Source organism: Centruroides sculpturatus, unplaced genomic scaffold (genome assembly GCF_000671375.1).
Source record: "Centruroides sculpturatus isolate CEXI.00-Female unplaced genomic scaffold, Cexi_2.0 scaffold328, whole genome shotgun sequence".
Taxonomy (NCBI): domain Eukaryota; kingdom Metazoa; phylum Arthropoda; class Arachnida; order Scorpiones; family Buthidae; genus Centruroides; species Centruroides sculpturatus.
The window spans coordinates 282487-307360 of NW_019384678.1; the positions used below are offsets into that span (position 1 = coordinate 282487).

The 24874-nt window shown below is 31.5% G+C and overlaps 1 protein-coding gene across 1 annotated transcript in view; it reads right to left on the reverse strand.

Annotated features, from left to right (window-relative positions):
• LOC111626899 (nuclease SbcCD subunit C-like) overlaps positions 1-24874 on the reverse strand; it is a 159150-nt gene that overhangs the window by 70428 nt on the left and 63848 nt on the right. Inside the window, exons 11-14 of the mRNA XM_023370419.1 lie at positions 17487-17537; positions 17315-17365; positions 9725-9775; positions 9551-9601 (exon numbers count right to left, since the gene is read on the reverse strand). Of these exons, the coding sequence (XP_023226187.1) occupies positions 9551-9601; positions 9725-9775; positions 17315-17365; positions 17487-17537 (204 nt within the window). The remainder of the gene's footprint in view (positions 1-9550; positions 9602-9724; positions 9776-17314; positions 17366-17486; positions 17538-24874) is intronic.

Sequence of the window (24874 nt, forward strand, 5' to 3'; positions counted from 1 at the left end):
TTAATTTTGCTGTCATGAATTTTGTATTATGAAAGAAAGTCTTCTGTTTTTTATTTTAAATAAAGACATCTTTTTAAATGCATTTTGCTTGTATAAAATATATTTATACTTTTTACACATTGGTATAAAATATAAACACTTTCAAGCTTATAATATGTGACCCTCTTAAATCCTCTGAAGTAAGATGTGACATTAAGAAAGGTTACCCATTTCTGCATTACACTATATCTATTATCCTTGTGTCCAAATTACTTCTATTTTATATGTTTATATTTCTACTATTTGAATGGAGCAATCTGACTTTCATGTGCAATGAATTTGTAAATAATTTGGTGAAAACGTCTTCCAAACTGACAGAAAGATACTGTTCTGCAGACTGTAACAAGACTGTAGTTTATAAAAAACTACTCTCAAATGACATACTCCAAGATGTGAGAAATCACAGTTTACTGCCAATTTATGACACTCTTATAAGTGTTGATATAACATTTAATATGCTAAAGCAGGGCTTCTTAAACTTTTTTCATTCACGACCCCATTTATGATTGTGATTTTTTTCATGACCCAAAAATATAAAATAAAGATATATACAAATTTAAAAATGTATAAATATAAATTCAATTATTAAAACTAATGGGATCAGTGATAATATTAACACACTAAAAATAAAAAAATTGTAGAACATTTTTGTATCGCCAAACATGTACATTTGCTTAATTTGAATGCTGGAATGGATTGTTGATGCATGCTGGGAACGGCTGTTGGGTATAAAACGTAATCAACGAATAACATCTTGATGTATCCACTGAGGAGGCCTAGATTGCGAAATGCATTTGGATAAAATTAATAAAATGATGATTGTTCCTTGCCATTTGTTCGTCTTGTTTTGGCTCATAGAATCCTCAATATAGAATATAATTAAAGAGTATAATTTTTACTTGTTTTTTAACTAAAATTTTTTTATTTTTAGTGTGTTAATATTATCACCGATCCCATTGGTTTTAATAATTGAATTTATATTTATACATTTCTAAATTTAAAGATGGGGATAGAGGATTTGAAGTGTCAAATGGACAGATAAATACAAATTTGCAAAAACAATAATGGAGTGCTACCACAGTTCACTCTTGTATTACAATGGAACAGAGCCAACTGAATACACTGAAAAGCGACAACACTACACTAGTTCACACTACAATCAGTGTTGCTGAATCATTGTCTCGCTGCACCAAAAGTGACACAAAGCACAACTCACAAAACCTATGACACAAAGCATGCCTCACTTTCAAACTCTCACAAATTATTTTCAATATTTTGCATTAAAATCTCGCGACCCCAAGATTTCGCTAAGCGACCCCAAATGGGGTCGCGACCCATAGTTTAAGAAGCCCTGTGCTAAAGAATGAAAATTTCAAAATATTTTTGTAAAAGTATTGCAAATGAATCCAGACTACAAAAACATTAATTACAAGAAATTTGTATCAATTCAAGCCAGAAAGTTTACCTGGGTAAGAGTGTTGATGAGACAATGGATCTCTTAAGAAGGTATATTGTTAATATTATTGTAAGAGTTCTTGATTCTGCATTCCAGACAGAAGTAGCAAAAACAAGACATACATTTCCTTTGCAATATATGGTACTTTTCCAGAACAGACAAATCACTCTACAATCACTGCAATTTTGTGGCTATCTGGTATATAATAGGGTAATAACTCTACATTAGTGGAATAGAATACACATACACAACATACTAATACCAGCACACTTGAAATTAAGAAATATTTACTAACGTTTTCATCCATTTTTAACAGACATCTTCAGGTATATAACACAGAATGTTAAAATTGGCAACTCTGATTCCTGTATATATAGTCAGTCAGTCTGACTTTTTACTTGGCAGGGAGTCTTGATGTAATAATACAATTATCAAAACAATTGTCAACTCTGATTCTTATTGTTTTGGTATGCATTTGACTTTAATGTAGCCATTTTGTTCTGCATTATATACAGTGGTGCCTCGTATAACATACTTAATCCGTTCCAGGTGCATGTCCGTTAAGTGAAAAGTCCATTATACGAAACACATTTTCTCGTAGAAATACTGCACATGTTAAAACATCTAGTTTGTTCTACAGCATAAAATAACCGTACTGTACCATAAAAAAAATGAAAATAGAGCAGTCACCAATTATTCCGGGTAGTCAGATGTTGTCAGGAAGAGGTGGAGAAACACTTTCTTTACACATTCATACAGATACAGACTTTTTACACATTACAGCAGGTCTCTTTTTATTATTTTTTAATCGGAGTCAGATTCAGGAGAGGCTACCGGAGCTTGCAGGGTCAGCTCCTCTTGTTCCATCCTTTGTTTTTTGGCTGCCGACCTCTTGAAAAACATGTCCAAGGTGGTATGTTTCTCTCTCTTCTTCAACACCTGTTGGAAATGACGGGCAAAGGTGTCATTGTAGAGATCATTGATCCTGTTGGCCTCAGCTCTGTTTGGATAATGAGTATTGGTAAACTGTTGAACCTCTCCCATTTGACAAGGAAGTTTTTGTCAACTTTCACTCTTTCTGATGATTTCTTGCATTGTTTCAATTGAAATCACCTTTCTGTTTTTTTTTTAGAAGCCACAATTTGCACAACACTTGAATAAATGTAAATACCCTGCACTGAGGTGATGTACTGTACGTAATAAACAAGGGAGCAAGCCTAATCCCAACGGGAGCTCTGTACTGTACTTCAGATATAATAATAATATATTCTAATAATACTGATATATTATAAAAATAGCAGATTGTCATTGGCAATGGCAAAAGAGTGGAAACTCATTTGCACTTGTTTGCAGAAAGACCGTTGTTCGCCTCACGTAACTGCTGAATGGAAAGTCCGTTGCTCGAGTCACGTAACAGCCAAACAGAAAGTCCGTTGTTCGCAGCATCCGTTATTTGAGGCGTACATTATACAAGGCACCACTGTATTTATTGTAATGGTATATCATCATATAAGTATATTCTAATATTTTATTGGTAAAAGTTAAACTTGTTTAAGTTTTTTCAATTAAAGTAACTGACAAACAAACTTACTTGTAGTAGTTTTTGGCTCGATTTTCTTAACTAANGGCCAAACAGAAAGTCCATTGTTCGCAGCATCCATTATTCAAAGCGTACATTATATGAGGCACCACTGTACTTGAAGATCTATTATAACTGGATGAAAATGTTAGTAAAAATTTCTTAATTTCAAGTGTTCTGATATTAGTATGTTGTGTATGTATAATAATATGATAAGTTGCAACTCTCTTGTTTCTGATTCAGGCCATACATGATTAAAACTGATGATGCTTTGAAGATATTTTATCCAAAAATGATATATCTCAACCTATGTAGACAATGGTCTTGTTGCATCTGAAAAAATTTGCAAATGCTATGGAAGTGTGAACAACTCACTCCAATATGAAAAAGTGTTTGTAAAGATGTTCAGAAGACAGCAATTTTCATGCATAGCAGCCGGTGCAAAACTTCCTCCCAAATCAGTGTTGGCAAGATAGGGTATCTGGCTATATCTGGCTTAATACTACATAGACAATTTTGAGAAAGTGAAGAAAGGTATTTTTAGCTTTAATCCAGATGATGCCCTGTGTATTAAAAGCTCAAAAGTTTTATTATATTTATTCATTTATCAATCATCATATAACAGTTAGCAAGCAGAACTAAATTTTTTCTAATATTTTGCAAAATACTTTAGCATAAAAATGAACAGGAGCAATTACTTGTATATACTAAACTTTTGTAAAAATGATACTCAAAAGAACAAGATTTGAGACGACAGTGTCTACCAAGGTGATTCGAAAGTTCCCAGACACTAACAACACTTTTGTGATAAAGATCTTTAACTCTGGCAACATTGCTATGAATGCAAATGAGCTGTTATTTGCATCATCATCAAAGCACATACTATCATTTAATAGAGCTGTTCATTCTTCTGATAAATATTGTTTTCCACAAGAAAGAATGACTGATAAAAAACTCATGATTCAAGGCATCTGGCATCATTACTGGAAACAAATGTTTAGTGCAAGGGTAGCAACAGCAGAGAAAACTTGCAAAATGGTTCTGCTGCTTCAACTCTGGGAACAGCAACCATGTAAATAAGCTTTGATCTGAATGACTATTGACCATTGATGATGAAGCACTGCTCCAAGCTGTTCAACAAAAGCCAAGCAGCAGCAGTCACCCACTATCTGCCAAACTCAGGGCTTCATACACAACCATTGTTCAGCATTTGAAACACCTTGGCTTTCTCAATAGAAGACCTTGAGAAGTGTCCACGAACTGATGGAGTAGCAGGAACAAAAGAGGATACAAATTTGCAATCATATGATGCAAAATTCAAGAAACAATAGATTCTGGCACAGGATTGCAATGAGAGACAAAAATGAATCTTTATAAAAAATCCTAGCAGAGGAAACCAGTGGCTCTGACTAGGTGAAGTGCCAGCACAAGTGGTTCAACAACAACAGTTCAAACAAAAAGTAATGTCATGCATTTGGTGGAATTTGCATTGCCCAGTACATTGGAAACTAGTTCCTAATGGCCAGGCTACGGACAGAAACTTCTACGCCGAGCAAGTGGAATGGATGTTTGAAGTCCTGCACACTCGCTATCCAGCATTCCATAATTGAAAGCATACACTGCTCACAATTTTGCCTTACCCAGCATATAGCCCTGACCTTGCTCCATCAGATTTTCACCTCTTCTGGTTGTTGACACATTTTCTACAAGGATGTTCCTTCAATACAGTGCATAATGCTGAAAACAAGGTTTACAAGTTTTGGCATCAAAATCAGCCAACTGGTATTGTCAAGTAATCCACCAATTTGCAAAATGATGCATCAAGACCATAGCTAACAATCACCTTTATTTTAAGGAATAACCATGTCTTTGTGTTTTAGTATCAATAAAGTTTTGTATCTTGTGTGTGTGTCCGGGAACTTTTGAATCAACCTGACATTAGAATTCATCACACAATATGTTACTATATTGTAAATGAGTAAAACTAAAATATTTATAAGCCCGATAGTTATATTAAAGACAAATGACTGATGGATTAGAACGTAATATAGCCCAATCTAATCTAACAATCATTTGACTCCAAAATATGTATTTGGTAATTAAAAATTTTTTTCAATTTTTTGCATTTTTCAGTCAAATTTATGACATTTATATCTAAATTAATGATTATATAAAAACTATAAATTTGTAAAACTGCAATATTTAACATTTTACTAGAATACTGAAAAGACTATATCATTCCCAAAAGAACGAAAAAATTTAAAATATAAAAAATGAATAGAAATTAATTATTATTTAAAAAAATAAAATGAAAGCTATTTTAGAGACAAACAAAAAGAATTTAGCAAAAAAAAAAAAAAAAAAAAAAAANATCCTGTATAAAAACAAATGTAAAAATACATTAATATGCTTTAGAAATCTCCATATTTTTGACATTTTTTAATCATAAAAATGCACACTATTGAACCTTAAAAATAAAATTCCAGAGAAGTTTAATGCACATAAAACACAAACATTTTTGATCTACATAGGAGATCTTCTTCAGACTAAAACATTCTCATATGGAATGCAAAAAATGGAACATTCTTAAGATTATTTTAAAAATCGTATAATGAAAATTTATTTTTCAAATAATATTGATCAAAGTAAGGCTTGCAGAACAAAAATATGATACTGATAAAAGAAAATACAACACCACCTTAGTCAGGTATGTCACAGACAACAATGTTCAAGTGTATCTAGACAAAGCTTCCATTATACGAAGATCTAAGCATGATGACCAAATCAGAACACTACAAGTTCTCAAGATATTCAAATCTGAAAAGAGGGGCAATTGCATCAATTTTAAAAATGAAGAGCAATTATCTTATGCCTGGCAATTTTTATACCAACAAGAACAGTCAGAATTTTTCAGATAATCTTAAGAATGTTCCATTTTCTGCATTCCATTTGAGAACTTTAAAGTTCAATTGTGTGCATTTTTATGATATAATATGTTCCAGACTTACAGTGTTTGAACTATCTTTTAATTATTAGACACAAATATTTAATAACATTAAAAAGGCAGTTTCCTACTTTGTTCTTATTTACCATTGATGTCAACTGTCATAAAAAGTATTTGTTATTATTTTATAAAAATCTAGAAATATTGAAAAATTTAATGATATTAACAGCGTCTGCATGATACAGGGTGGGGCAGAAAGAACAGATGGTTTTTAAAAAATTACAACATCTGTAATTGTTACTACAAAAGTTATTTCTTTGAAGACGTGAGTTCGTATTGAAATAGCATTTTACAGAATCAAGTGTAGAAAACAACATCTCCTACGTGGTGTCTGATATCAGTGATGCATTTCTGGAAGCAATTTTGGCGACTTCCACATGAATAGCTTCCTTCAGTTCTTGCAAAGAACAAGCTTATGCTCATATACATGTGCCTTGAAATGTCCCCACAAGAAATAATTGAACATGGATAGTTTGGGCAAACGAGGAAACCAATGAATGTCACAGAGCTTGGAAATGAGGAGACCAAGGAAGGTTGGGAATAACACCAATTAATGTTCTAGATGTGTGGGCCGTCGCTCCAACCTTTTGAAACCACACATCTGATTAGAATACATTTCCATTGTGTGCAAAAATGCAGAAACATATTTCCATCAAATGTATATGACTGAATGATCCCCTTTGCGTACGACTGTTTCCTCAGTTGTACGCAAACACATGTTATTCTATCATCCACGGCTTCATGCCTTCAACTGAGAAGACAATGCTAAGACCTCACTACTTTCACACTATCTAGCACAAATCTGTCACTCTACCTGGTGGTGAGTTCTAGCCATTTCAGAAACATCTGTTCTTTCTGCCCCACACTGTACAATTCTTTCAAAAGTTGATCATACATAGTTATGAAATAACTAATGAATTGTTAAGCATGTTTTGTCATATAATATATAACTAAATTAATCAAATGTATTTTATATAGATTAAATATATAGATAAATTACCTTCATCCGTTGTTACACAATTCTCTGCCAAGCTAATAACATTTTCTAGAACTGAAAAAAATTAATTTTTGCTTAAGTAAGAATGAAAAGATAAATAAAGTAAATAATATTAAAGTTTTATCCAGATTAATAAAAATACACATATTAATTACTAAATAAATAAATTCTAATCACCTTCAACAGCTGTAACTTGATCTTCAACTGAACTAATTATATTTTCTAATACTAAACACAAAATTAATTTAGATTAAAACATTTCAATACAAATAAAATCTGTTATTTGACAAAGTTTGTATAAATCAATTCATATATGGGTATTTTGTAATTATATTTTCTTAAAAAATATATTAAGATAGATATTTTATATAAGTATATTTATTAGTACATAGAATATTGAAAAATAATTTTTCGCTTGTGCCATTTTTGGCTTATGATATTCTTTAAATCTTTTACTTAATCATTTGAGAACCATAGATTTATAGTATGACAAAAAATTATGTTAGTTGTATGTTATGATTTCTAACTTTTAAAAATGTATAAGGAAATCACTTTTCATCAATTACAAAATTATAATCATCAATGTAATGTAAGTAAAGTAACAGTTTCTAAAAAAACTACGTTATAATGGCAGTATAAAACAAAAACAGTGTTTCCACTGTCATTGCCATTTTCACATTTACAAACATTTTAAAGAAATATCAATAACAATTTGAAATTGGCAATAGAAGTAATGTATTTTAAAGGTGTATCGTCACAGTAAACATGATTATATACATATATATATATATACATCAGTATCAAACGTCAAGTACCCAAGTATCCAAATAACAGAGTTCTTGGATGCTTGGTTACCAATTTAAAAGATTGTGTGTAGAGTATGAAAAATTGTAAACTCACAAAATGATTTTAAAAGTGATCTAGAAAAATAATTTTTCAAAGGTTAATCAAGTGTTCTTTCAACTAAATTACCATTTTCAATTTTTAAAAGCAGTTCAGTTTTGAAAACTAAACTTTTTAATTTAGTTAGTTAAAATTGTTAATTACAAAGAGATATTTTTAAAATTGCTGAATTATCAAAAGATATATTTATCTTTTACCAATCCAGTTTTGTAAAGAAGTTTCAAATTTTCAAATCAAACAAAATTGAACATTGATTTTAACCATTCAACAATGAAATACAACATTTGAATGCAGAAGTTTAAAATTATTATTTTTTAAATGTATAGAATGAAATACGCACGGTAAAATGTATATTAAGTCCAAAAAAAAGTTTTGGCAACCAATACCAATCAACCTGAGACTAGCTGGCAGCAAAGTTTAAAAATGCCTTAAATCATATAACTGCCCTACAGCAGTTAAATGTTGCTTCTGCCTTGCACTATAAAGAAATGGAAAATGAAAATTTAACAACTCTAAAATAAACTCTTGTTATGTGATATCAGAAATGACCCTATTTTTCCTTTAATTTTGTTCTTTAATTATCACAGAACATTTTTCACACAAAATATTGAGCAATTAGGCATGGTGACAAGATCAATTTTTTGGTGATAGACTTTAGGCTTTGGACAGCACAGCAACTGACTGAAAAATGAAAGTGATTTCTAACCTGTGAGAAAATTCCCTTTACAGATATTTTATAATCTATATAATAATTATCAATTAGAATAGTGTTTTATATTTTTGAGTCTGTATAACTATTATGAGAAGTTTAATTAAATAAAATTATTTTTAATTTTTAAATTTGCAAATTTTTTACTGCTTTTTTCCAATTAAAAAAATGATTTCTTTGTATAAATATTTATGCAATTATTATTTGAAATGTATTAAAAGTAAGTTAAATCTACAATGTTCAAGTGATAAATAAGATCTTTGAAATATTTTCTATATTATTTAATTNACATGTGCCTTGAAATGTCCCCACAAGAAATAATTGAACATGGATAGTTTGGGCAAACGAGGAAACCAATGAATGTCACAGAGCTTGGAAATGAGGAGACCAAGGAAGGTTGGGAATAACACCAATTAATGTTCTAGATGTGTGGGCCGTCGCTCCAACCTTTTGAAACCACACATCTGATTAGAATACATTTCCATTGTGTGCAAAAATGCAGAAACATATTTCCATCAAATGTATATGACTGAATGATCCCCTTTGCGTACGACTGTTTCCTCAGTTGTACGCAAACACATGTTATTCTATCATCCACGGCTTCATGCCTTCAACTGAGAAGACAATGCTAAGACCTCACTACTTTCACACTATCTAGCACAAATCTGTCACTCTACCTGGTGGTGAGTTCTAGCCATTTCAGAAACATCTGTTCTTTCTGCCCCACACTGTACAATTCTTTCAAAAGTTGATCATACATAGTTATGAAATAACTAATGAATTGTTAAGCATGTTTTGTCATATAATATATAACTAAATTAATCAAATGTATTTTATATAGATTAAATATATAGATAAATTACCTTCATCCGTTGTTACACAATTCTCTGCCAAGCTAATAACATTTTCTAGAACTGAAAAAAATTAATTTTTGCTTAAGTAAGAATGAAAAGATAAATAAAGTAAATAATATTAAAGTTTTATCCAGATTAATAAAAATACACATATTAATTACTAAATAAATAAATTCTAATCACCTTCAACAGCTGTAACTTGATCTTCAACTGAACTAATTATATTTTCTAATACTAAACACAAAATTAATTTAGATTAAAACATTTCAATACAAATAAAATCTGTTATTTGACAAAGTTTGTATAAATCAATTCATATATGGGTATTTTGTAATTATATTTTCTTAAAAAATATATTAAGATAGATATTTTATATAAGTATATTTATTAGTACATAGAATATTGAAAAATAATTTTTCGCTTGTGCCATTTTTGGCTTATGATATTCTTTAAATCTTTTACTTAATCATTTGAGAACCATAGATTTATAGTATGACAAAAAATTATGTTAGTTGTATGTTATGATTTCTAACTTTTAAAAATGTATAAGGAAATCACTTTTCATCAATTACAAAATTATAATCATCAATGTAATGTAAGTAAAGTAACAGTTTCTAAAAAAACTACGTTATAATGGCAGTATAAAACAAAAACAGTGTTTCCACTGTCATTGCCATTTTCACATTTACAAACATTTTAAAGAAATATCAATAACAATTTGAAATTGGCAATAGAAGTAATGTATTTTAAAGGTGTATCGTCACAGTAAACATGATTATATACATATATATATATATACATCAGTATCAAACGTCAAGTACCCAAGTATCCAAATAACAGAGTTCTTGGATGCTTGGTTACCAATTTAAAAGATTGTGTGTAGAGTATGAAAAATTGTAAACTCCCAAAATGATTTTAAAAGTGATCTAGAAAAATAATTTTTCAAAGGTTAATCAAGTGTTCTTTCAACTAAATTACCATTTTCAATTTTTAAAAGCAGTTCAGTTTTGAAAACTAAACTTTTTAATTTAGTTAGTTAAAATTGTTAATTACAAAGAGATATTTTTAAAATTGCTGAATTATCAAAAGATATATTTATCTTTTACCAATCCAGTTATGTAAAGAAGTTTCAAATTTTCAAATCAAACAAAATTGAACATTGATTTTAACCATTCAACAATGAAATACAACATTTGAATGCAGAAGTTTAAAATTATTATTTTTTAAATGTATAGAATGAAATACGCACGGTAAAATGTATATTAAGTCCAAAAAAAAGTTTTGGCAACCAATACCAATCAACCTGAGACTAGCTGGCAGCAAAGTTTAAAAATGCCTTAAATCATATAACTGCCCTACAGCAGTTAAATGTTGCTTCTGCCTTGCACTATAAAGAAATGGAAAATGAAAATTTAACAACTCTAAAATAAACTCTTGTTATGTGATATCAGAAATGACCCTATTTTTCCTTTAATTTTGTTCTTTAATTATCACAGAACATTTTTCACACAAAATATTGAGCAATTAGGCATGGTGACAAGATCAATTTTTTGGTGATAGACTTTAGGCTTTGGACAGCACAGCAACTGACTGAAAAATGAAAGTGATTTCTAACCTGTGAGAAAATTCCCTTTACAGATATTTTATAATCTATATAATAATTATCAATTAGAATAGTGTTTTATATTTTTGAGTCTGTATAACTATTAAGAGAAGTTTAATTAAATAAAATTATTTTTAATTTTTAAATTTGCAAATTTTTTACTGCTTTTTTCCAATTAAAAAAATGATTTCTTTGTATAAATATTTATGCAATTATTATTTGAAATGTATTAAAAGTAAGTTAAATCTACAATGTTCAAGTGATAAATAAGATCTTTGAAATATTTTCTATATTATTTAATTTTCAAAAATTGAATAAGAAAAATCTGTTAACGTGTACAGTATTTATAACATTTTTAATATATCTGTAATGTGATGCAATAATAATAATAATAATATCATATTTTTGTGAAATAACTGGCATGCCAGTCTATCTGGGAGAGTCCACGAAATCAGGTATTTCCATATAGTAAAAACAGGCATGCTGGTTTAAGTGAGGTTATACATCCTTCTCTAGAGAATGCATTAAAAAAAAAACCAAATGAGTTACTTCACTTAAAAACGAAAAAGTTTTTATTCTAAAACTGTGAACTGTCAACATTACGTCAGAAACTACAATTATACATTTAATTTCTTCATTTAGTCTTTTTTCTAACTCTTTCTAACAACATAAAATGTTCTTCTACTACTACTACTACTACTACTACTGTCAATACATTGTTAATTGTTTCATTGTCTTGTAAACAAAAACTGTCTTCCTGATTTTAAATCGTCAAATTACAATGTTATTATTTTATTGTACTGGGAAAAATGTTTTCTTTAATGTTTAATTAGCAATTAGTTTTGTTAGTGTGAGAATCAAAACTTGAGTTATACAATTTAACTGATTAATGTATTTGACATCATAATTTAATCTAAACTTCACACTACTTTGGATCAGAAATTTCTCCTTAAACAAGGTCCTTCCATCATTTCCTTCATTTTCTTATGTGGTAAATATTATATCGTATTTTCTCCATGAGAAAGTAATATTTTCCTTTCAAAATTATTAATAAATCAATGTGTGAAGTAAATTTCTTCCACATGTTTTTGCTAAGGGAAACATATTGTCACTTTTGTGACAAAATGAGAAATTAACATCCTTTCTCACACCCCTTATCTTCTAGATTCGACCACCATCTAAATGTCTAACCCCCTTGACATCCCGTCTATCCCCAGTACATCCCGTTAGAGTTCAAAATAGAAATATGCCATTGGTCGAAATTCGGGGATAAAAACTGACCACTTCCTCCGATCAGGGCCTTTTCTTGTCAGTCCTTCTTCACCTGGACCTTCCTCACAGTTGAGAGATAGCCGGGGACATAGATCTTAGTCTACGCCACTTACGGGCACTGGTCGGTAAGACTAGTTCTCTACGATGCAGATCACTAGATCTGATCTCAAAAACTTCATAGGAGAGTGATAATCGCTAGTAGATCTGAACTGTGAAGTTCAGATGCTCGTCAGGACTGACACCAGTTTGTCAATTTATCAATCCGCGGACAAACACGCGTATGAGATCTGATTCTGATTCAAAATTAGGAGACATTTTAATTATAAAACAAACAGAAGTAAATTTAATGATTCAAAAAGTAAAACTAATACAAATATCAAGGAACGAGGGATATAAATATGACAATTAAGATACACGATATAGGCAAGGACTTATACTATAACCAATGTGCGATCGAGAGAGAGAGCTCACAAAATCGTTATAAAACATACAACCTGTTTAGTTGTCGTTCGTCTTCTTCTCTGTAGGCAAGGGACACTTTGGAGATAAAGTTCATTTACTTCCTTCCATGATATTTTATATAAGTATATTTATTAGTACATAGAATATTGAAAAATAATTTTTCGCTTGTGCCATTTTTGGCTTATGATATTCTTTAAATCTTTTACTTAATCATTTGAGAACCATAGATTTATAGTATGACAAAAAATTATGTTAGTTGTATGTTATGATTTCTAACTTTTAAAAATGTATAAGGAAATCACTTTTCATCAATTACAAAATTATAATCATCAATGTAATGTAAGTAAAGTAACAGTTTCTAAAAAAACTACGTTATAATGGCAGTATAAAACAAAAACAGTGTTTCCACTGTCATTGCCATTTTCACATTTACAAACATTTTAAAGAAATATCAATAACAATTTGAAATTGGCAATAGAAGTAATGTATTTTAAAGGTGTATCGTCACAGTAAACATGATTATATACATATATATATATATACATCAGTATCAAACGTCAAGTACCCAAGTATCCAAATAACAGAGTTCTTGGATGCTTGGTTACCAATTTAAAAGATTGTGTGTAGAGTATGAAAAATTGTAAACTCACAAAATGATTTTAAAAGTGATCTAGAAAAATAATTTTTCAAAGGTTAATCAAGTGTTCTTTCAACTAAATTACCATTTTCAATTTTTAAAAGCAGTTCAGTTTTGAAAACTAAACTTTTTAATTTAGTTAGTTAAAATTGTTAATTACAAAGAGATATTTTTAAAATTGCTGAATTATCAAAAGATATATTTATCTTTTACCAATCCAGTTATGTAAAGAAGTTTCAAATTTTCAAATCAAACAAAATTGAACATTGATTTTAACCATTCAACAATGAAATACAACATTTGAATGCAGAAGTTTAAAATTATTATTTTTTAAATGTATAGAATGAAATACGCACGGTAAAATGTATATTAAGTCCAAAAAAAAGTTTTGGCAACCAATACCAATCAACCTGAGACTAGCTGGCAGCAAAGTTTAAAAATGCCTTAAATCATATAACTGCCCTACAGCAGTTAAATGTTGCTTCTGCCTTGCACTATAAAGAAATGGAAAATGAAAATTTAACAACTCTAAAATAAACTCTTGTTATGTGATATCAGAAATGACCCTATTTTTCCTTTAATTTTGTTCTTTAATTATCACAGAACATTTTTCACACAAAATATTGAGCAATTAGGCATGGTGACAAGATCAATTTTTTGGTGATAGACTTTAGGCTTTGGACAGCACAGCAACTGACTGAAAAATGAAAGTGATTTCTAACCTGTGAGAAAATTCCCTTTACAGATATTTTATAATCTATATAATAATTATCAATTAGAATAGTGTTTTATATTTTTGAGTCTGTATAACTATTATGAGAAGTTTAATTAAATAAAATTATTTTTAATTTTTAAATTTGCAAATTTTTTACTGCTTTTTTCCAATTAAAAAAATGATTTCTTTGTATAAATATTTATGCAATTATTATTTGAAATGTATTAAAAGTAAGTTAAATCTACAATGTTCAAGTGATAAATAAGATCTTTGAAATATTTTCTATATTATTTAATTTTCAAAAATTGAATAAGAAAAATCTGTTAACGTGTACAGTATTTATAACATTTTTAATATATCTGTAATGTGATGCAATAATAATAATAATAATATCATATTTTTGTGAAATAACTGGCATGCCAGTCTATCTGGGAGAGTCCACGAAATCAGGTATTTCCATATAGTAAAAACAGGCATGCTGGTTTAAGTGAGGTTATACATCCTTCTCTAGAGAATGCATTAAAAAAAAAACCAAATGAGTTACTTCACTTAAAAACGAAAAAGTTTTTATTCTAAAACTGTGAACTGTCAACATTACGTCAGAAACTACAATTATACATTTAATTTCTTCATTTAGTCTTTTTTCTAACTCTTTCTAACAACATAAAATGTTCTTCTACTACTACTACTACTACTACTACTGTCAATACATTGTTAATTGTTTCATTGTCTTGTAAACAAAAACTGTCTTCCTGATTTTAAATCGTCAAATTACAATGTTATTATTTTATTGTACTGGGAAAAATGTTTTCTTTAATGTTTAATTAGCAATTAGTTTTGTTAGTGTGAGAATCAAAACTTGAGTTATACAATTTAACTGATTAATGTATTTGACATCATAATTTAATCTAAACTTCACACTACTTTGGATCAGAAATTTCTCCTTAAACAAGGTCCTTCCATCATTTCCTTCATTTTCTTATGTGGTAAATATTATATCGTATTTTCTCCATGAGAAAGTAATATTTTCCTTTCAAAATTATTAATAAATCAATGTGTGAAGTAAATTTCTTCCACATGTTTTTGCTAAGGGAAACATATTGTCACTTTTGTGACAAAATGAGAAATTAACATCCTTTCTCACACCCCTTATCTTCTAGATTCGACCACCATCTAAATGTCTAACCCCCTTGACATCTCGTCTATCCCCAGTACATCCCGTTAGAGTTCAAAATAGAAATATGCCATTGGTCGAAATTCGGGGATAAAAACTGACCACTTCCTCCGATCAGGGCCTTTTCTTGTCAGTCCTTCTTCACCTGGACCTTCCTCACAGTTGAGAGATAGCCGGGGACATAGATCTTAGTCTACGCCACTTACGGGCACTGGTCGGTAAGACTAGTTCTCTACGATGCAGATCACTAGATCTGATCTCAAAAACTTCATAGGAGAGAGATAATCGCTAGTAGATCTGAACTGTGAAGTTCAGATGCTCGTCAGGACTGACACCAGTTTGTCAATTTATCAATCCGCGGACAAACACGCGTATGAGATCTGATTCTGATTCAAAATTAGGAGACATTTTAATTATAAAACAAACAGAAGTAAATTTAATGATTCAAAAAGTAAAACTAATACAAATATCAAGGAACGAGGGATATAAATATGACAATTAAGATACACGATATAGGCAAGGACTTATACTATAACCAATGTGCGATCGAGAGAGAGAGCTCACAAAATCGTTATAAAACATACAACCTGTTTAGTTGTCGTTCGTCTTCTTCTCTGTAGGCAAGGGACACTTTGGAGATAAAGTTCATTTACTTCCTTCCATGGAAGATCAATATGTGCACAAAATCCAAGTATGTTTTCTAAGTGCTAACGCTGGAATTATTCTGTATGTGACTCATCTAAGGACGTTGGTCATCAGGAGAAAAATGTATGGAGTTCGGACACTCTCTATGTCTATCGATGAACTCCCCGAATTCTGTCAAATTTCCTCTATATCTGCTGATTTTCGACCAATCATCGGCCAGTAACTCTTTCATGAGAATGGATGAAAGGGGAATGAATGAGGGGTAAACATTTCCCATCTGAGCAGGATTTTAACCAGATAAGGGAAAGTCAGAGGATGTTCTAACTTCTGTGAAAGGAAGTAACATCTGTTATCTGCCTTTTCCAACATTAAAATATTATTTTTCTCACCAAAAATGAAGTAATATTTGGTGACAATATTTAACATAATTAATAAATTATTAATTTAGACCCAGGGGCCTTTCAAGTCTCACACAGTTCTTCTCAAGAGTGAAATTAAAGAAGTTTTTGTTGGCCAGAAACCAGACATTTTTATCTTGTGCACTGTCAGAATCAACAGCCTCCCGCTCCACTGAAACCTACTGCAACTTAGATCAGATCAATGCTGATCGACAACTCTAACTACTCAAGTCAAAGTAGTATATATACCCTAAATATATGTAAATTGTCTCTCTCACTTGCAAGATAGGTATAGCATATAATTGTTGGCATTTTTGTTTGTATTATATCTTGTTTTATTTTTATTAAAGTATCGTTTGTTATCTTAAAGAAATGGCCTCCTCTATGAATTTGATTCCATCCACAGTCCCGCCCACTTGACAGAGTGATTTAAATTCTTAACTGCATGCCTAACGCTAAATTTTAGGCTGGTGTCAGGAATCTTGACTGTAGATCGGGATTTTACAATCTTTGATCTAAACATCTTTTATAGCCATCTCTGCGGGTGGATCTTCCAGATTTATGGCCAATTAAGTGTTAGAGCTCCCAGTTCCTCATATTAGATCTGATTAATTTATTAATTTTATATTTTAGTTACAGTTTAACTAGCATGCCAGTAACCCCAGGGTTTCCGGCATGCTGGTCTCCCCCATTTTTATGCACATGCCAGTCATTTGTGAAAATATGATAATAATAATTTAATACAATAAAAAAACATAAAAATATATTTTAAAATAGATATGTAAATTTCACTTCTTAACAGTTAACATAAGAAAAATATTAACTGAAAATATTCTAGTATTAAATAGAATTTTATTTACAAATTACCTTTAGAAGATTCTTCATGATTTTCAACTATATCAACCATATTTTCTAAAACTGAAAATTACATGTATAATTTATTTACTTATTGAATTTAATAAAGAAATTGTATAAATTTTCTAAAAACTAAAAATTGTATAATTTTCCTCAAAAACTTTAGAATTTGCTTTTAAATTACCTTTGGCAGACACAGCTTTGTCTTCTACTGAAGTTACAATGCTTTCTAAAACTGAAAGAATATCATTCTGTGAGAGCCTGGACTAGACAAAAATTTTGCAGGTGAAAATTTAATTTTGAAATTAAAACTTGCTACAATTTTTTCCATGATTGTTAAAATTGTAAAGAATATGACTTTATCCCTCTGTGGAGTCACTTCCTTTTCAAGATAATACATTGAACATGTCACCAGGAACTTCTCGATGAGAAATTGCTATTGGACATAGGCATTGCAACATTGCCAAAAAAAAGGGCAACGGAGAAAAGAAAGAGGACTCCAATAAAAGGCAATGACTGATGATGACAGTTTGTTTGTCTGAAGGAGAGTTTGTCTGACCAAGGAGTCTGCCATCACCTAAAGTTCACCCTTGCCAGAGTTGCCCCAACACTCGGATACCTTAGTGATTTTCCTTCCTCCAACGATTCATCCATATAGTGAACCCCATCCAATTGAACTCCTTCAATCCATGGTATCAACAACGCATTACCAGGTATCTATGTAAACGCTATGTAAATTCTCAATCTCCAACTTAAACTCCCGCATTAGTTAATATCGTGGATGAAGCTTTAACTATAAATATTAATCTTGTATAACTTATCAATAGCTTACAGTAAATAAATGGATAATTGTTATTGTTAGAATTGTGTATGGTGCACTTCCTTAACCCATGCTGCCTCCATCCCGAATCCAAGTGCCTACAACATCACTGCTCATGCAAAAATCAAAATTAGCAACCATCAAGGTTTCTGTGTCTGTCCTAAAAGACAAAGTGGTGTCAGTCCTGACAAACTAGTCATTGCAACGCAGTGTCGACCCTTCGGTCCCGTGGTGCCAAAGCATAGGGGCACTTTGCACATTGTCACAATTCAATCAAATAAATATATTGTCACAATTCAATCAAATAAATATTGTCCCAATATTAGTTTTAATTAAATAATTTACTTTTTACCAATTTATCAATTAGAAATGTGTCATTCATGTTATCTCTACACAACTTTGTATGCTATTTTTATAATTTGACCACTGAACTTTAACAGCCATTTGTTTAAATACATACTAGTCTAAAACTTAGGCTTAAAGTCAGTCTATTTCAAGGTCAATCCCTCATTTGAACAAACAGAGGCTATGCATCCTCTTGAGGATATCAAATAATACTCAAGTTTAGACCTGCCTTGTAGGAAGTCTAAGTATCCAACTGGACATGAACAATATCAGGGGTGCACAACCTGCGGCCCACGGGCCACATACGGCCCCTTACCAATGTTTATGTGGCCTGCGGACGGTACAGGCCAAATCCCTTCTTTCGAAGTTTCTAACTTTTCCCTTTCACAAAGTCATTAGCACCCAACTGTTTTATAACTTTCCCTGAAATGAGAAATGGGGGATTATTCTATAAATAAGTCTATTTCTAGCTAACACTTTGTGGTTTAGATATCGAATATTTTAAGTCTAATACATAGTATTATAACGATTTTTTGAAGATTCAAATAGAATAAAATGATGTTAGAACGTCATTTCCGATGTTATCAGGAAGTTTCTACTTTGGCGGGAAATCTTCAATTTTATGCTTCGGAAAACTTGCTTCGTCTAAATAGCGTCAAATAACAAAAATAACTGAAAATAGCGCTGAAAAACCATGAAAATAACGATTTTTTAGCATTTGTTTACATTTCAGATTCTGATTGGTATAGTCGAATTTGAATCAATCTTTTCTGAAAAGACGCTTATTCGTCAACCTAATGTCATTCAAACTAGAAAAAACTAACCAGAGTTCAAAAAGAAATGTACAAAAAGCTATAACAACCAATAATTTACATCATCTCCTCTCCATAGACTAAGAATAGAAAAAAAAATTTCGCATCAAATTTATTATTATTAAGTTGAACCAAGAAAATTAATACTGTAGTTGGAATAGAGTCATTATGACTAAAAGGAAGCCATTTGCACTAAAATATTTTGGATTTAATAATTATTACAAACCGCGTCAAGCCATAAACTTGTCAACAAAGAGGGTTGTAAAATGATTCCGTGTAGCTAGAAAGCTGCGGTTTCTTTTGTTTGAAAGAAAACAGATATATTTAGGTTATTTAAGTAGTAAATTAATTGGAACTTTTTATTTACTTTTATTTTTACATTCTTTTTTTCGTAAATTTAAAATTAAATTATTATTTTTAATTTTTATTTTATTTGAAATTTAACAGTCGTAAACTGTGATATATTTATGACAGAAAAAAAAAAACAGATTGATTCTAGCGCCAATTTGAAACGAGATATCGCAATTTTAATAATTATATTTAAAATATTCAGATTTTCCACTGCACTGTGTTAATCACTTTTGATTCATTTCTGAACACGGGGGTAAAACTGACGGGCCATAAATATAATTTAGGTAAGAATGGTAACCACATTTATGATGGATTAGTGTCCTGCACCTGGCATGTTGACGATCTGACTCACAAACTCTGAGAAATGGTGGAGACGCCCGGACAGGGGTCGAATGAATTTAGGCTAGGACTCCACTACCGTAAAAACCCCTCGCCGTAAAAGCTTTTAATCACGTGACCTATTTGCGTTTGCGCTCGGATTACGGTGGAGGTCCGGCTAGCGCAAAGTTTTTACGCCGACGGTGCTGCCCCAAGTGTCGAACGTAAATACTTCTTCGCACGTGAATTGGTAGAAACGAAAGATGGTTGTATACGTGACATAACGATATAAAGACAACAATTATATTCTACGAGCTTTTTCTGTACTATAATTACAAATGTAGTAAAAATAATATCTTTACATTCATATACTAACTTTTATTATCGTATTATTAAGATAATATACAGCACTTATAAGCTTAGCTTTTTATTATATACTCCTCTAAATTGAAGGATTTCCTTTGGTATCCATTATTATAATCAGGTTACCTATTGTCGTAGATACACGAATACTTTCGGATGTTTTCGATAAATCTTTCCGGATCTATTCTAGAGTAGCCACGAGGGAATGTACACAAAAGCTCGTTTTCCGCCATTTTAGCTCTGTGTCGCGATGACCTAGATTTCACTGATTTCTGATTGGTGGAAGGTACCTCTTTACGGCCGTATTCGCGTCGAAAGTTGAACATAGCTCAACTCGCTTTTACGCTGGTTTTACGGCCTGCTCAAGCGCAAGATATCAGGGTCACGTGATTAAAAGCTTTTACGGGGAGAAGTTTTTACGCCGTTTTTACGGTAGTGGAGTCCTAACCTAAGACCTGCCTGGCCATTTGTCACGTATGCGTAATAGTCTTCTGTCCCCGCCTCTTTAGTCTTTGGTCAGAGTGTATACAGAACAAAGCACATGGTAGTCTAGCTTGCCTTATTTCAAACACGATTCATTGCGGGCCTCAGAATTTTCGGCATAACGAGACATTGTTTTGCAGAGTGAACAGTATGGTGCCGGGCATTAAACGCAAGGTCGATCGCGAGAATTGTCAATTTCAAGAAGTGTGGACTAACAAGTACTGTTTTGTGCAACAGAACAATAGCATTGCCAAAAGAATTCAACCTGAAGCGACATCATGAAAGCCAACACAAGGATTTCCTTCTGCAAGGTACGGAACACGAACGGAAAATCGAATCGTTACGACGATCACTAATCAGTCAACAAAATATGTGTTCAAGAAACAATCTGGAGAATTGGATGCAGCTGTTGAAGCCAGCCTAGAAATATCTGCTTTAATAGCCAAGAATGGGAAACCTTTTACAGATGGCAATATGATAAAAAAAGTGTCTTATAATCACAAGTGAGAAGATGTGTCCTGAGAAGACAAAGTGTTTTCAAACAATCAGTCTTAACCGCATGACGATACAACGGAGAATCTCGCAAATTGCATCAGACATTTCTGGCCAACTTAATATTTTAGTTGCAAACTGTGCTTATTTTTCTTTGGCTGTGGACGAATCCACTGACATATCATCAACAGCACAAGTGATTGTGTTTATTAGAAGTGTTTCACTAGATTTTATTGTGAATGAAGAATTTCTTGGCATGGCATCACTTTCCGGACATACAACTGGTGCTGACTTACTTACTGGTTTATTGAGCGTTTGCAACAAATCAGCACTGGACTTTGACAAGCTATCCAGCATTGCCACTGATGGAGCACCATCTATGGTTGGATGTGAGAATGGCATGGTCACCTTGCTGAAAAACCACCTTGGGGACAGGCAAAAGGAGTTAGTCCAGTATCATTGCATAATTCACCAACAGCAACTTTGTGCAAAGAAGCTGGGATTTGAACGTCTGCTGAAAGATGTCTATGATACTGTGAACTTAATCCGCCGTCATGGACTCAACCATCGACTCTTCACATCATTTCTTGAAGAAATAGATGCTGATTATGCTGACCTGCCCACGTATACTGAAGTTCGTTGGCTGAGCAAGGCAACAGTCCTCAAGAGATTTGTGGAGCTATTGGGGCCTATTATCACTTTCCTCAAAGAACGGGGGAACACTACAAGGAATTTGGAGGGACAAAGATGGCAGTGTGATTTAGCTTTCCTTGCTGACATTACTGCTTATCTAAACGACCTTAATTTGAGATTGCAGGGAAAGATGCAACTTGTTTCTCAGTTGACAAGTAACATCAATGCATTTATGACCAAACTATCACTTTTCAAGTCCCACATGCAATCAGAGAACTTTACACACTTTCCACATTGCAAGGCCATGAAAGAGAAATACCCACATATGAAGATGGATTACTCTGACCAAGTTAACACCCTCCTTACATCATTCAATGAGAGGTTTGGTGAATTCCAGAAATACAAGATCTACCTGCAACTTTTTTCAACTCCATTTGATGTGAAAGTGGAAGATGCCCCTCCAGATGTCCAACTTGAGTTGATAGACATCCAGTGCAGTGATGAATTGAAATCACAGTTCAAAAATTCTAATCTCCTCACATTCTACAAAGAACTGCCAGATACATCATTTCCAAAACTGAAAGACAATGCTCAATTTTGTGCAAGCATGTTTGGCAGTACCTATGTATGTGAACAAGCGTTTTCGCTTATGAATTTAAACAAGTGCAAAACACGGAACAGGTTAACCAAAGAGAATTTGGAAAATCTGCTGGTTGTTTCAACATCTGCCATTACACCAGACATCAAGAAGATTGCTGCCAGCATCCAATCTCAGCCATCGCATTAATCGCTTGGAGGTCCGGCCCCTGGTCAGTAAACTTAATCCTAATTTGGCCCTTCTTCACAAAAGGTTGTGCATCCCTGACAATATGTTTGTATTTAGTCTGTAGTATTGTGATATAGTCACAATACTACATTCTTCTTTAGCTTTGTATTTTATTACAGTTTTGATTTACTGTTTCAAAACAATGGAAGTAAGAGAAAATATCTGATTTGTTAGACAGAATGGAAATTATATATTAAAATTATTTACAGAAAAAGTTTAGAAAAATTAGGATATTTTGAAGGATAATATATTCTCTTATTCCATATGATATTATAGACTTTAAAAATAGTTTTAAATTTTCTAAGGAAAAATTTCAACTTATTTTGGGTCACACTCTATCTCATATGCAGAATACAGATAGGACGAATTAACCTAACCTAACCTACACACATTGACTAAATTTTAGCCAATCAAATATTACCAAGTTAATTGGCTAATATTTTTGTAATCTGTGGATGTGATAATTCCTAGAGAATAACAGTGTTTGAACTGGTTACATATTGATGGAAGGAATTACCATTTACACCTGAACAGAAATTGGCTTTGACAGTACAGTAATACCTCGACTTATGCTACCCCAACTTACGCGAACCCGAAGTTACGCGATTTTCAAATCTCGTTGATTCGTCTTTTGTTTGAGTGCCACGCAACTCTTGATTACTCACTTCTCCCGCACTATTGTTCAGCTTACAAGTTTGGATGTGTTGCATGGAATCGACACATAGCTACAATTTATTTTGTGTTATTTATTTCTGTGTTTGTATATCTACAGAGACTTGAGAGACTCTATGTGATGATTTCTTGTAACCATGAACGAATCAAAAGAGAAGATAAGATTAACAAGAACATTTATTAGCTTACATACATCCAACTTGGATTTTACACAAATTGCGAAATTATATCCGACTTACGCGGTTATCGCTCAGTCCCACCTATCGCGTAAGTTCAGGATATTACTGTATAGTGTTTTGCTATTAGAAGTTTCTAACTAGCAGTTGCAGATCTGAGTGGCATTTGAAGATAAAGTAGTTATTATAAACTAAAATACTGTAATCAAAAATAAAAGTTTATGTATTTTTTTGAATAACTCTATGGCCACTCAGTTTAAATATATTATATTAATAATTGTAAGATGTTATTACCAGTTAGCTTTGTATGTTCTTCACATGAAAGATTTTAGAATAATCTTAGTTTTATTAAATTTATTATCATTTACTTAAATTGTGAGAATAAAAGGCAACATAGTTCCATAATAGTCAAATTGTGGTGTAAAAATATTTACAGTTATTCTTTCTCCTGATTAGACAATATCAGAGTGACACAACCACAAAAATAGCTTAAGATTAAATGTTCACTTACAATTAATCTTGAAGTCTATTGATGTAAAGTAAATCTGGACTTGGAGTTTTTCAAATAGCTTTGGTTTTGATTATTATCATTCCTTACAAAAGGCCCTGAAGATCAAGATGATTAATCCTTTTGACTCTGATTTTTTCATGCTATGACTCTGTTCACTGAGTTTTTAATTTCTTTTTATTTTCACAATTTGAAAATGAATAACTTTATATTTTTTATTACTAGTCTATGTTTAAGATAATTTTTCCCTCTAATTCAATATATAATAAGTAAGAATTTGTTGATATAGGTTTGATTTTAGATGATTTGAATTTAATATAAAAAAAATGAATTTTTATAGTTTTTTTTATAATTGAATCATTTGAAAGCTTCCAGCTCAAATCTGACTCAGTAATGGCTTATTTTTCTTTTGCTGATTGTTTTCTCCCATCTGACAAAGATTTATAGCAATGTGTCCAATAGAATTTTAGTGTTTGCTTTTGTTTTTATGCCATGCTGTTAATTAGGATAATTATCACTCCATGAGAACTACACTGAACTATAATAATTGTGATGTTTTTGGTTATTCAACCTAATGATAATAATTTAAAAAAAATAAATATAAAATTATTTAATAATAATCTATATATATATATAAAAATGGACATGTATGTCCCTATATTTCACTTTTTCGCAAAAACTACACATCGCACGTGAATGGTGTTTGTATGTGGTAGTAGCCCCAAGTCTCTATTCGTGCATAGGGGTGGTTGCGTCTCGATAGCTATAAGAGT